At 39.3% G+C, this 15,727-nt stretch overlaps 1 protein-coding gene across 3 annotated transcripts in view; it reads left to right on the top strand.

The window, feature by feature from the left end:
* The window catches only part of LOC106078570 (annexin-B12-like), a 29,245-nt gene that overhangs the window by 2,747 nt on the left and 10,771 nt on the right, over nucleotides 1–15,727 (top strand). For all 3 annotated transcript variants that reach the window (XM_056019261.1, XM_056019262.1, XM_056019259.1), the window contains exons 2-4: nucleotides 586–719; nucleotides 1,127–1,234; nucleotides 1,668–1,745. In XM_056019261.1, coding sequence (XP_055875236.1) covers nucleotides 606–719; nucleotides 1,127–1,234; nucleotides 1,668–1,745 — 300 coding nt within the window. In that variant the 5' untranslated portion in view covers nucleotides 586–605. The remainder of the gene's footprint in view (nucleotides 1–585; nucleotides 720–1,126; nucleotides 1,235–1,667; nucleotides 1,746–15,727) is intronic.

Below are 15,727 nucleotides of genomic sequence, written 5' to 3'. Positions count from 1 at the left end.
AAGCTATGATGGTGAACTTTGTCAAATGCTTTGTAGAAGTCATGAGTTTTGTCACCTTTGCTATTGTTGACCATTGTCTATTACTTTATGCAGCTTCAGAACTCTATTATAGTCCATTTTAACTTTTACCATTTTAGTCATTTCCACCAATTTGTCAATTCTCTCCATTGCACAGTGACCCTCTGGTACTTGAGTCAACTGGTTCAGTTACCTGATTGGAATAAGACTCAAATCTTTTAGTCTAATGAAATAAAATAGTAGTAGATCACTAACCATTATATCATATTAAATACTGAATTATTTCCCTTACATATTGGCATGAGGCCAAATCTAAAAATGGAAATGCAATTATCCAACATTGATTGATTGTGTAGATCTAGTTGACATTAGACAATAATAAAGCTTTAAAGTCATTTTAATGGACTCTGTGTGTACCTGTATACTTTTTTTTTTTCAATCATTTTTTTAAAAACTTGCAATGAGGAAGAGAGATAGCAGTGTGAATCAATTTTTATTTTCAAAGTTAGTAATAAATTTAATAAATTGCTGGATTTTTTATCTTTTTTTTTCTTTTTTTTTTTTTAGTAAAATAAAACTTCCTTAGAATGAGTTATCCCCCTTATGGCAGCGGTTATCCACAGCAAGGCTATCCCGCCCCTGGAGGATATGGTGGTGGACCAGGCTATCCACAGCCTGGTGGTTACCCTGCTCCTGGTGGAGTAAGTATCACTTATGGTTATCACTGTTTGAAATTCATTTTTTTAAGTGACTAAAGCATGGTGGCCCAGTGTCTGGGAGTCTTGAGTCAAAATATATATGCATCTCTGGGATGACTCATGGTAGGTTTTTAAAAAGGACAAGTTGATTTACTAAGTTGTTATAATTGGTTAATTATTCGGATACCTGCCTTCATTCATTTTTATTTATCTTTGTATTGATCTGATTAATATAATTACTGTTAAAGAAATCTAGCATTAAGTTGGCATGTTACATTGTATATATTTTTTTCTTAAAGTTCTTGATTATAGGAACTTTATTTGAGCTAGAGATTTTATTCTTAATTGGCACTGTATGGTTATTTTAAATAAAATCAAATACATGCTAATAATGCTTGTTTTGTTTGCAGGCTGGTATGCCAACACCTGAGTCTGCATCAGCTGCAGCTTATGGAACACCTGGTGGTCTACCCTATGCCCCACAGCCTGCTGGTGGTCCAGGCACTATAGGATTTAATGTAAGATTTTTTTATGTTGGTCAGCATTTCGGTTCTCTGAGCAAATGAAAGTTATTATACTTGGTTTTCAGATAAATGAAGTTTCCATTCATTAAGGCCTTTAATTGCCTGGGTCCTAATTTTTAAAACATTAAAACAAACTGTGAATAGTCTTGAGTAAAATATATCTTGTTTGAATTAAACACATGATACTCTTTAGTATTATTATGTATGATTTTTATTGTCCTTGAATCTAAGCAGCACGTTTTTTTTTTTTTTAAAATTTGGTAACAAAATTTATATGTATAAATTTTCTTTATGACATTTTATTTCACTGTCCTCCCTTGAAAAATTTTCTAGAACTATTGTTTGGGTTTGCTCTCACATTGTCTTTAAGTTTTATTTTTTCTTTTAAGTTCAGTTTGAAAATGTTTTCCTCAATTCTGTCTTTTAGGTGGGAGGACCCATGCCAGGTGGTCAAGGCTACCCAGGAGCCTACCCTTCAGCTCAGCCATCTTATCCAGCAGCACAGGTAGGCTTGAGTCTGCAGAGTGATAATTTATTCAGGAAAAAAGATGGCAAAGAAATTATGATATGTACACGTTCTAAAAGCTATTTCATTGACCCATAAAAGTAGTTATTGTTATTGTCAGGTATGTCAGATGGGATTCTGCTTGTTGCTCTAGGGGTAGACATAAGTTCATTGCTTTCCGGGTTCCCCCCACCTGAACAGTGTAAATCAAAACAAAAAGTACTAGCATATAAACTACGAAATAAATGAACAACGACTAAATGTCATTTAACTGAACCGTTACTGAATAAACAATTGTTCAACACGAACAATCTTTAATAATACATAATTGTAAATTAAGATATTTCCATGTGTATCAATCTCATTGTGGTTAACATTACATTAATAATTGTTCTAATAACACACCATTAATACACCTTCCACACGCACACTCCATCTCGGTGCCCTACAGATCAACAGCTTCCTACACAACAAACAATGCTAGCTAAAGACACTGCACCAAGGGTGAGAAGACGACACTCTTTCCCATAGCCCCAAGCCTAACACCCTGAAACAAAAGAAAACCTAGTTCTAGCAATGCCGCTACAACTCAGAACTTTTCATTATCGACACCCGTACCGAAAGATCAGCTTACTTAATAAAACTACGTAGTTACATGCCATTAAAATGGGGAAACAGGAAACCAACTAACTAACAAAAGCAGGAACTAGGGGTGGCGTAAACATACACAATATTCTAGGCAACAAAACGCGCCTAATGCGAACTACTTCCTATACATTAAAACACAACTATTAAACACAAAAAGAAAACTTCATGCGCAAACGACAAGGTAATGTAGTTTTACATAGTCAGTTTAGAGTGGTCGTAATTGGGAGAAACAAATACTACCTAGTTATGATTCCTTAATGAATATCTGCATAAAGATACATTTTTATTATCATTTAAGTCAGTCAAGTGTTTAAAATAGAAAAAAAAGGGGGTTGGGAGGTCCTAATGATGAAGATTTTGGTCTTCTTTTCCTGAAAGTTTGATAGAGATATTACAGAAAGATTAAATTAGTCCATACTTCTGTTGGAAAATGTTCAGCTTTGCTTCTGTACACCTTTTATCTTGACTCATCAGTCCAGTCATTCTTTTTTTTTTTTTTTTTTTTTCACCATGTTACTATTGTCCATAAGATGAGGCATGAGGCCATATTTTGAGACCCAAGGCCAATGGAAAAGATCCATTTCCATTGACCTAGAGGAAAGAGTGAATCTTTGGCTGAATGTTTTGTCTGATAGGCTTTAAAATCCAGGCAAATATGTCCCAACTGTTATCTGAGTGCTCTAACCTTATGTTCCCTTCTATTCCATTTTAACCAGTCTCATTTAAAAAAAATGATTTAATCTTCCTTGAAGGACCTTTAAATGGGAATGTGTCTCCTTACAAAGGAACCTAGAGTCCTTTTTACATTTCCTGTCTTAGATGCATCTACAAAGAGGCTAGTATGGGGCAGAAAAATCTTGTCATGGCTTCTCTGTCTGTCTGTTCAGCTAATTCTTCACATCATTTCTTACTGTCACGATCTTTAATGGTGTTGATGTCACAATCTAAGATGATGCTACTGTCACAATCAGACTTGAACTATGTTTTTGCACCATCAATGATTGTGATTGCAGAGGATCTTGAAATGATCTTTCAATAAGATGAAGGTATAGAAGTAGACAGATCTATGTTGATGATACGATCATACAGAATGTTGCCAATTGATAAGAGGATCATCTAGGTCTAGGCGTTACAACTTGACAAATATGATCTAAGTACGATCTAAATTCAATGAAGAAACTTCTCTTCGTTCAAAAACAATTGCTTTAATTAATAACTTGAAAACACTATACACAAATAGTTACAATGGTTAAAATGTACTTGAATAACTGATCTATTCAATAATATATCTGAGTCTTGATATGAATAAAATATATATTCTTAACTACATACAAGTTAGATCTTATCTCTACAAATATTTACAACCGACTGAGGCTATTTTGCATCTTCCCCGGTTTTCAGCTCGTAATCACGTGATCAACAACTTACACCTCCCAGACCAACCAATCATTGCAGTCTAATGTTTCCCTGCTATTTCGAGATAAGTCGGCGAACAACTCAAAACTGTTACCATATATGGTCATAGTGTAAGTGACATATTACCCCCCGCTATCTTAAGCATTTGTATGGTAATAGAAATGCGTATAATACACACAAAAAATTATTATGATATTACAACTCATTTGGTTAATATTAATGTGAAAATGTGTACATATCCAAAAGTATTACATATGAAAAATAAAAAATGAGTTGAGATACTACAAAATGATTGTAGTTACACAGTTAGATGCTCATAAAAAATATGTATAATGTCTTTAAACATTAACAAGTTACTATACACTTGATGTCACATTCGAAATGAAATGAGGCTATACTGAAATATAATAAAGATGATTAACTTGTCTTCGAACATATTACAAACTTAATGTGATAATAAAATGACGAAACTAGGTAATTAACTATATACATCTGGACAGTGTTTCAGCGAATACATTCAAGCGACCTGGTATTGTCTTGACATCAAAGTGGTAGTCCATGAGTTGTAGACTCCAACGTGTTAATCGTCCGTTTGCTATCTTCTTTGAATTCAGAAAAGCTAGTGGTGCATGGTCTGTAAGTAGTGTGAAGTGTGCACCCAATAAATATTTGGTGAATTTGGAAATGGCCCAGACAATGGCCAGATATTCACGTTCAATAGTGGAGTATCTAGTTTCGGCTGGTGAGAGTTTCCTGCTGATAAAAAACACAGGATGTAAAGTCCCTTGGTAATCCTGCATTAAACATGCTCCAATGGCTGATGAAGATGCGTCAGTGGCGAGATGAAAAGGCTTTTCTCGGTTCGGAAGTTTGAGTATACTGTCTCTGGAAAAAGTTGCTTTGATATTCTCAATTGTGTCTTGTAGTTCCGTAGACCATGGAATCTTGATAGGTTGACCCTTCTTGGTGAGGTTGGTCAATGGTGATGTGAGTTCTATGTTCGTCCCGAGACATGACGTTAAACTGCGCTCCTCTTTCCTTAGCACTTTTGGAGCTCAAAAGTGCCCTACTTCTTTTCTATCATTGTGTCTGCCTCCCCTTTCCTAAGTCTGCCTTCATTGATCATCACACTGTCTCCTTAACTTTAAATTCTCACTACGTCCTAGACCAGTCCGTTTGCCCGTGGACTGCGACGGGTAAGGGGGGATAAAGAGATCCTGGTGTTTGAGTGGTGGCTATCTGAGGATAAACCACAACAACACAATACTTTGGCTCCAAGTTCCCCTAGACCCGAGACCCAGATGGCCCGCTCTGGGTCAACCGGCTGGTCATGCCGAGCTACCAGCATAGGTCGTCGACCTATGCTGGAGGGCGGTGGCTGGAGGGTTTATCAGGGAGCTGCTGTATCGGACACATGTCCGATGTAGCAGCTGACTGAGTATAGCACCTGTGTAGCCCTGGCGGGCTCATTCTGGACATCCGAATGGCCCGTCCCCTTGTTGGACTCGATGGCGGGTGGGGAGCACAGGTGCCGAATTAACCAAAATATATATGGACAAAAAAACACACACAAAACTACTTGCCCCAGACCTATGTCTGGGCAAGAAACGTCGAATTGACGATAAAAAAGAGGAGGTCCCAAAAAGCTGTGCCACCTGGCCATCATTTCTGGTGGTTAGATGCACAGAGGAGGGAAAAAGCCTGACAAAGTTGAGCCCTTTTATTATCTATAAGGGACTCAAGTCAGTAGTGGGAGAGCCCAAGAGTGTGTCTAAGCTACACAAAACAATGGAACTCCTTGTAGAAGTAGACAGCAAGACACACTCTGATGGGCTTTTAAGATGCAGAAGACTCTGTGATCTCCAAGTGGAAGTCATGCCACACAAGAGTCTGAACACCAGCAGAGGTGTAATCAGCTCTAGGGACCTACTGGAATGTTCCGAGAAGGAAATAGTGGAGGGCATTGAAGGAGTCACCCATGCCCGGCGCATTACCAGGCGCAGGGAGGGTGAGGAGGTCAAAACCGCCACTATTATCCTCACATTCGGAACTAGGACACCGCCAGAGTATGTGAAGGCAGGATACCTACGAGTTCCAGTGAGGCCCTACATACCTAACCCCATGAGGTGCTTCAAGTGCCAGGGTTATGGACACGGCGCGGCAGTCTGCAAGAGGAACACTGTGTGTGCCAGATGTGCTGGAGAGGGTCATGAGGACAAGGGCTGCACAGCCCAGTTCAAATGCCCAAACTGTCAAGCTGGCCACTCAGCCTACTCCAAGGACTGCCCTGTGTGGAAACAGGAGGTTGCCGTGCAGGAGTACAAGGCAAGAAACGGATGTACCTTTAGCCAGGCGAAATCGGCTGTACTGGCCCTACCCAAGGGCCATTTCGGCTTGACAAAGACCTACGCCCAGGCTGTTGCTAAGAAAGGAAGATCCATAGCCACACAGACGAACACATTTACCCCACCACCCCCTCCTCCTCCCCCAACTCAGAAGAAAACACCGCCAAAGAACACACCTCTGAAGAAACAAGAAAGCCCTGTTGTCATGCTAAAGAACAGGTTCTCTGTGCTCGCTGATGAGAGCATGGAGACTGAGCAGCATGTCAAAACCAATACTCCGGGAGAACCCGGAGACATCATGTCTGACACAGGTTCTCCTCAGAGAACCCAGCCAGACACCCCAACCTCTACCGAGTTAGAGGTTGACCAACTCCCTAAGGGGAGAAATCAAAGCGGAGAGGATGCCCGAGGTGAGAGAGGAGGAAATAACCTCCGCTCTAACCAGAGGGATCTCCCCTCTCCAGAGAGAAAGACTTCCCCCAAAAGGGGGTTGTCCTCCTCTCCATCCAAACCCAAGAATAAAAATACCAAGGTCACTGGAATAAAGGGAAACCCGGCGGGGGGCCTCCCAAGGCCAAATAGCTCCAAGTAGGTCATCTAGAATAAGCCATGGATTCCAGAATTGTACAGTGGAATTGTAGAGGCCTCAAGGCCAATTACGAGGAAATGCAGCTACTGATGGACTCTGAGACTCCTGTAGCTGTCTGCTTACAGGAAACATTTCTGAAAGATTGCATCAGCTTCCGAAGCTACCGTGCTTACACCAAGAATGTTGAGGATGCAGAGAGAGCATCAGGTGGAGTCTGTATCCTTGTGAAGGATAGCATCCCCCATGAGAGGGTAGAACTACAGACCACACTACAGGCCGTAGCAGCTAGGATAACCCTTCACAAGGTTATCACTTGCTGCAGCCTGTATCTACCACCAGGCGCTCCATTAAACCGAACAGACATGGAGGACCTATTGAAACAACTCCCCCGGCCTTATTTAATCCTTGGGGATTTCAATGCCCATAACACCATGTGGGGATCCAACAATACCGACACAAGAGGTCGTATGCTGGAGGATATCTTCCTCCAACATGATTTATGCATACTTAATGATGCATCACCGACCTACTTGCACCCAGGAACTGGATCATTCACATGCATTGACCTCACCGTATGCGTCCCTGGACTTCTGGACGATTTTAAATGGTCAGTTAGCAATGATCTACGGGGAAGTGATCACTTCCCAATCATCATTACTAACAATCTCCCTTCATTGGGACGACCTCAGCGGTGGAAACTGAATAAGGCCGATTGGGAACAATTCCAAAAAAGATGCTCTGAGGATATCACAGAAAATATCCTCCATGAACAGAACCCAGCTGATACCTTTGCTAGCAAGCTACTAAGTATAGCCAGGAAAGTTGTACCCCTAACCTCTGCAAATCCAAAACGGCCTAGCAAACCATGGTTTGATACAGCTTGCAAAAGTGCTATTGGTGATAGGAAAAAACGACTGGCTGCATTTATAAAGAATCCTTCCCAGGAAAACCTAAAGCTATTCAGGATAGCTAGAGCAAAGGCTAGACAAACCATACGGTCAGCCAAAAGGAATTCCTGGAGAAGTTTTGTCGGCAGTCTGGATGCCAAAACTTCTGCTAGAGCGGTTTGGAAGGCAGTAAGGCGAATCAAAGGGAAAGAATCAAATGCAATAGGGCATTTGAAAAACCAAGGACGAACTGTCATGTCCCCCAGAGAAATAGCTGACTGCCTTGCATCCTCAATAGCAGAAAAATCATCCACTGCACACTACATGCCAGAGTTCCAAAAAGTCAATACCAGGGAGGAAAGACACCCCATTGATTTCAGGTCAGAGAACAATGAAGACTACAACAAACCGTTCTCGCTTGAGGAACTGAGGGAATCGCTGGACAAGTCACATGACACGGCGCCTGGAGAAGACGAAATCCATTACCAGTTCCTCAAGCACCTTCCCGAACCCTCATTGGCAGTCCTGCTAGGGGTCTATAACTGTGTGTGGCAAACAGGCGCTTTCCCAAACAGCTGGAGGAAAGCCACAGTTATACCGATACCTAAACCGGGAAGAGACAGCTCTGACCCAGCTAACTATCGACCAATAGCACTAACAAGCTGCATCTGCAAAACCATGGAAAGAATGATTAACAGTAGGCTGGTCTGGTACCTGGAAAGGAATAAAGTGATCTCAAACTACCAGTGCGGATTCCGGCAGGGGCGGACAACAACTGACCACCTGGTAAGGCTGGAAGCTTATATTAGAAATACATTACTCAGAAGAGAACATCTAGTAGCTGTATTCTTCGATATAGAAAAGGCCTATGACACAACCTGGAAACATGGCATTCTACGTGACCTGGCGCTTATGGGGCTTAAGGGACACCTCCCCCGTTCTGTGGAGGAATTTCTGAAAGATCAAAAATTTCAGGTTCGAGTGGGCAACTCCGCTTCTGACACTCATGACCAGGAAATGGGTGTACCCCAGGGCAGCATTCTGTCAGTCACCCTGTTCAACATTAAAATAAATAGCATCATAAATGCGCTGTCCCCTGGCATAGAGTGCTCTTTGTATGTTGATGACTTTGTCATTCTTACTTATGGGAAAAACATGAACACCTTAGAAAGAAAATTACAGTTATGTTTAAACAAAATTCAGGGTTGGGCAAACTATAATGGTTTCAAATTCTCAGACTCCAAAACAGTTAGTATACATTTTTGTAATCTAAGGGGACTCCACCCAGACCCTGAACTATTTATACACAAAAAGAAGATCCCTGTCGTGAAAACTACAAAATTTTTAGGCCTCACCTTAGATTCCAAATTTAATTTTCTCCCCCACATTAAGGAACTTAAGAAGAAATGCCAAAAGTCATTAAACATACTAAGAGTACTCAGCCATACGGACTGGGGAGCTGACAGAGATACCTTGCTGCTGCTCTATCGGAGTCTAATTCGATCCAAGCTAGACTACGGATCCATAATATATGGAGCAGCAAGGAAGTCGTACCTAAAAATACTGGAACCAATACAAAATGCTGCCCTGCGTCTCTGTCTCGGCGCGTTTCGTACATCACCTATCCCAAGTCTCCATGTGGAGGCTGGAGAACTCCCCATGGATATAAGAATGAAAAAGCTTGCAATGCAGTATATAGTCAAGCTAAAATCCAACCCCACGAACCCTGCTTTTGACTCCATATTTAACCCCACAGAGGTAGAATTATACAATCGAAGGCCTAACGTCATACAGCCGTTGGGCCTTCGAATGAGAGAACCCATCCAAAATTTAACCCCACCCATTGACCAAATCTCTAAAATAGAAACCCCTCAGAATCCTCCTTGGCTAATGAATAAACCCAAATTAAATTTATCCCTCCTTAATTTCAAAAAAGAAAATACAGACCCAAGCATACTACAAGTCCACTTTAGGGAACTGCAGGAGAGCTACGGAGATTGTGGCACCATCTACACAGACGGATCCAAAATGGAGGGAAAGGTCGCGTGTGCCTGCTCCTTTCGGAACAAAACAATCTCCCGTAGACTCCCCGATGGCTGCTCCATCTTTACGGCCGAATTGCACGCAATATTGCTTACACTTATGGCCGTAAAAGCATCAGAAAGGAGTAAATTTATAATCTGCTCCGACTCCAAATCTGCATTGCAAGCTTTGGGGCGGATGAAGACTGACATCCCATTGGTACATAAGAGCCTGAAGCTGTTGGACCAAATAACAGCCGACCGTAGGGATGTCACCTTCATCTGGGTCCCCTCCCATGTCGGCATTGAGGGAAACGAAGCCGCAGACAGAGAAGCAAAGAGAGCCCTAAATCATGCGGTGTCAGGAACCCAAATTCCCTACTCGGACCTGAGACAAAGTATTGCCTCTGCCACCTATCGAGAGTGGCAGAACCGATGGGAGGCTGAGACTCACAGTAAACTCAGGCAGATTGTGGCGGATGTCAGGTGGCGGCCCACATCTAAGGGTCTGACAAGGCGTGGTAGCACAACCATGTCCAGACTTAGGATTGGCCACACCTACATCACGCACTCTTTTGTACTGAAAAGAGAGGAGCCCCCACTTTGCGAGTACTGTGACTCTCGCCTCACCGTGGAACATATCCTCGTTGATTGCCCCAGATACCAGGATGTCAGGGCGAAATATTTTAGAGCCACTAATCTAAAAACACTATTTAATAATGTCGACCCTGGGAAGGTACTGGGCTTTATTCTGGAAGTGGGGCTATCTACGAAGATCTGATTTCTGAATTTGTGAACATGCACTATTTACATTAGATTTTTACCAAATATTTAAATTTTTACTACCTTTACTATTTTAACTGTGAATAGACCTTGATTTTAATTATATGACTGTATAGAATCTGGCCCTTGTTGTTTAGAGAGAGAGTAGTCCTTAAAGGACTGCAGGCAAGACATGGCCTAAATTGTGCCGATGTGCCTCAAATCAAAAATCAAAAAAAAAAAAAATCAATGAGTTCTATGTAATTAGGAATAAATGTTCTGTAAAAATTACACAGTCCCAGAATGCTTCTAACTTGTTTCTTAGTTGTGGGAACCTTGATGTCTAAAATGCGTTTGATGATATCTTCTTGTGGTCTAAGTGAGTTGTAGCTAACTCTATGACCTAGGAAAGATACTTCAGTCATGGCTAATTCTACCTTGCTAGGTTTTATCGTGAAGCCGTATTGGTGTATTATGTTGAATACTTCATGTAATCCTTTCATGTGTTCATTCCATGTTTTATGGAATATGCAAATGTCATCTATGTAAGATACTGTGTCTTTTCGTTGGTTCAGTATTCTATGTATAGCTCTGTTAAAAGTGCTGCTGGCGTTGACCAATCCGAATGGCATGTAGTTGAACTGGAATAGTCCGAATGCTGTTGTGAAGGCTGTAAATGGTTTTGATTCTTCCTTTACAGGAATCTGGTAATAACCTCTAGATAAATCTAGTTTGGTGAAGAATCTTGCCTCTGAAAATTGTGTCATAAGATCTTCAGGGTTAGGCATGGGGTATGAATCGAGACGAGTTATTTTGTTTAATTGTCTGAAGTCGACACACATTCTTGGAGTTGATGCTTGTTTACGTTTGACAAGTACAATTGGTGCGGCATATGGTGAATTAGAATGTTCTATGATGCCTTGTTCTAAAAGTTGGTTGATTTCTTGTTGAAGGAAATCTCTGTAGTGTATTGGTAAAGGATAAGGTCTTGATTTTGTAGGCTTGGAATCTGTAAGTATGATTTCTTGTTCAACAATAGAAGTTTTTCCTGGAATATCTGTGAATATTTCTGCATGTTCTTTTAGAATATTTGTTAATTCTTGTTTTCTCTGATGTGATAATTTATCAATTTTGATATCATGCCAAAATTCTGTTTGCTTCGGTGGTGTATCTGGCATTATGAAATCATTGAAATCATCCATATCATTTTCTTCTTCTTCAGGTATGACTGCTAAACATAACATAACTGTTTCTGTCTGTTCTGTACTCGTATCATCATCTGTTTCAGTGTTGTACTTTTGTAGCATGTTGATATGGTATATTTTCTTCTTGTTATGAATGTCAATTTCATAATCAACATCTGTGATTTTTCTGAGTACTGAGAATGGACCTTGCCATTTGATAAATAGCTTGTTGTTCTTGTCTGGTAACAATAAACATACTTTGTCTCCTGGTTCAAACTGTCTGAGTTTTCTTGTTTTGTTGACTCTAGCTTGAGTATTTCTGTTTGCTTTAGCTGTGGCTTCTTTAGCTTGCTCACATGCTGATATGACAAAGTTTCTGGTATCTGAGGCTTGCTGACATGCTGTTTCTGTTTCTGATGAATTTGAATCTGGTTGTATTGTGTATTCTTTGCTATTTGCATTGTTAAATTGGCGATCTTGTTTGCCGTATAAGTTGTCTCTGTATGGTGTAGCACTAAAGGATAGAGTTCTTGGATTCTCGTATAATACTTGAGATATAGAGTCTTTGTTGCCAATGGTTAAGGATGGACATGTGGGAGATGGAGATGCACTTGTGATAGGTAGGGATGGGCATTCAGTGAGTAGGGATGTCCATGTTGGCTTGCTCATCAACTTTGTGGCTTGACTTGATTGTATTGTATTGCCTCTGCGACGTTTCATTCGGCAAACATGGCAAGAGCTGACATATTTCTTGACATCTTTGGTGATGCTTGACCAATAGAATTCTTGAAGGATTCTTTTCTTCATTTTGGTGACACCCATATGACCTGCATGTGGAAGATTATGTCCTGTAGCCAATATTTCTCTTCTGTATCTTTGAGGTACAAGGACTTGTTGTATAGTTTCATTCTTGTTGTGACTGTTCTTCATAAGAATACCATTCTGAAAATATGGTTCATCTGTGAATTTTGATTGTTTGTTTGCTTGCGCCTTCTTATAAAGTCTTTGCAAAGATGAATCAATCTTCTGTTCATGTTTGAATTCATCATGCTGAAATTGTGGCAGTTCATCGACATTTTCAGGTAATGTTCTGATTACTGGTTCTGACTCATTTTGAATGTTCTGTACTGGAGTCTTAGGTATTGATTCATTTTGGCTTGTTCGTTCTGATGAAAATTGTTCTTTTGGTTTGGTCTTTGATCTGGTTACTACTGCATAACATTCTTGATTTCTTTCAATATTGTTTGCCCACTCTAAAAGTTCTTGTGGGGTGCAGTCTCTGACTCCTTCAATGTTGCCTATGATTAAGTCAACTGGTAAGTCACGGACAACCAAGGCTTCGGTTGGACCGGTAAAAAATGGCGTCTTAATGTGTATTATGGCTTCTGGTAGACTGCTGACAGTGCCATTAAATGCTGTTACTTGAACTGATTTTCCTGTTAGTTGTTCTGACTTGACGAAACATCTCTTGATTAATATAGATGTGCTTCCGGTGTCACGTAGCACCTGTACTTTTTGATTTCCTACCCAACCTGGATAGAATTTAAGACCATTTGTTTTCGCTAAGACAGTCATAGTTGAATGTTCATCTCTATCATTTCTGTTGGAAAAATTCTTCTTATATACATATCGTGGTCTGGAATCTTGAGAGTGGCTTCTGTAACGAGGTCTTTCATTATATCTTTGATTTCTTGTAGATTGCTTGCCATGGTATGGATTGCTGGTATTAAACTGCTTTCTTCTGCATTCATGAGCTTGATGACCTTTCATATGACAATATGAACATTCAATAATCTTGGTTCGGCATTGAGAAGCAGGATGTCCTATGTTGTTGCATTTGTTGCAAATGATTTTATCATATTTTGTATTCTGTGAATTTCTTCTGTCTTGTGTATAACATACAAAATTTTCATCTGCTGCTGGTTTGACTGGCTTGTTTGGATAAGCAGCTTTATATTGTCTGATGATTTTGGTTAACGTAGGAATATCAGAAGGACTTCTTTCAATTATTTAGGATTGGATATCTTCTGAATGAGCATGTGTGATATTGTCAATGATGATATGTTGTCTGATAGCTTGATAAGTATTTTCCACTTTAGCAAGAGATATCCATCTATTGAACCACATGGTCATGTTCGAAACGAAAATTTAAGGATCATCTTCTTGTTTCGGTCTTGAGCTATAGAATTTCTTTCTGTAGTTGTCTGAGGTTGCTCCGTATTGACATAGTAATGCTTCCTTGATATCATGATATTCACTGCGCTTGTTGACTGATAACTGCGAACAAATGTCAACTGCTTTTCCTGTCATTAAACTGAGAAGGGAACTTGACCAATGTTCTTCAGGTAAACCAGACGTTGTTGCTAACATTTCGAATCTTATATGTTCATGTTATCTGTAGACTCATTGAATGAATGAATCTTTGACATGAGTTTATATCGATCAAAGATATTAGAACCTGCTTGATTAATGTTGGCTTCTGTACTTTTTGTGTCTTTTAGTTTATTTTCTTCATGTTGCATTTTCAATTTTTCGAATTCCATTTGTGCTCTTTCATGTTCTCTTTGTTTTTCGGCAGCTTCTTTATCTTCTTGCCGTTTCTTTGTTTCATGTTCTCTTTGTCTTTCTTCAAATTCATTTTTTTCTATTCGTTCTGCCCATTGATCGTGTTTAGAGATTTGTTTTTCTTTGGCTATCTCGATTAACTCCAATATTCGTTGAGTTCTATAACTTGGATCCATTGTGTAGTTTTTGTGTTTTATAGTATAATATATGAACTTGAATATACAACTATAGTACCTTTTAAATATAACAATGTTAGTTATGCCGTATTAGGTTATGAAGTAGAACTTTGTTTTACAGTAGAAGTACTACTGGAGTCGTTGTAGGAAGTGTAGATGTATTCAACCATATCAGGTTAATAAAATAATGTTGAGCCGTACAAGGCTATGAACTTTTCTTTCTCTTGAGATTGTAGATCTAGTATAACTTGTAGTATTAAAGTCTTCGTTCTGTACGATTGACTTGATATCATTTAGTAGAAAAATGTCTACTTGATAGCTTATAGTGCCAGGTAATTGCTACTGGGCTTATCTATAGTAATAATGATGTCAGTTGAATGATACTTGATAGATTATAGTGCCAGGTAATTGCTACTGGGCTTATCTATAATACTAATGATGCCAGTTAAATGATACTGGGCTTATCTACTGTGTCAGTTGAATAATACTGGGCTTATGTTATGCCAGAACTGGGCTTATGTTATGCCAGCTAAATATTACTGGGCTTATATATCATGCCAGTTAAATAATATTGGTCTTATTGCCAATGCCAATACAATATAATAATATTAGATCTCGAGAGTTATAGTGAAAACTCTATCGTAGATCTATATCTATGATAAGATAAGATATCGATAACCAAACTGACCTTTGAACACAGTAGAACTATTCTCAAGTTGAAGAAAATCGAAGTGTTGTAATTGACAAAGTTTCGAAAAATGTTTCCTTAGATCTTGAAAAAAAAAATTTTTTATTATTTTATTTTTTTTTTGATGATCTTTTTGATGATCTTTTGATGACCTTTATCGAGTGTCAGAGGTGCCAGATGTCACGATCATCAATGGTGTTGATGTCACAATCTAAGATGATGCCACTGTCACAATCAGACTTGAACTATGTTGCACCATCAATGATCATGATTGCCGAGGATCTTGAAATGATCTTTCAATAAGATGATCGTATAGAAGTAGACAGATCTATGTTGATGATACGATCATACAGAATGTTGCCAATTGATAAGAGGATCATCTAGGTCTAGGCATTACAACTTGACAAATATGATCTAAGTACGATCTAAATTCAATGAAGAAACTTCTCTTCGTTCAAAAACAATTGCTTTAATTAATAACTTGAAAACACTATACACAAATAGTTACAATGGTTAAAATGTACTTGAATAACTGATCTATTCAATAATATATCTGAGTCTTGATATGAATAAAATATATATTCTTAACTACATACAAGTTAGATCTTATCTCTACAAATATTTACAACCGACTGAGGCTATTTTGCATCTTCCCCGGTTTTCAGCTCGTAATCACGTGATCAACAACTTACACCTCCCAG

The sequence above is a fragment of the Biomphalaria glabrata genome, chromosome 2, assembly GCF_947242115.1.
Source record: "Biomphalaria glabrata chromosome 2, xgBioGlab47.1, whole genome shotgun sequence".
NCBI classification, from domain to species: domain Eukaryota; kingdom Metazoa; phylum Mollusca; class Gastropoda; family Planorbidae; genus Biomphalaria; species Biomphalaria glabrata.
Note: the sequence above shows the minus strand (reverse complement) of the source record. Positions and strands in the feature narration are given on the sequence as shown.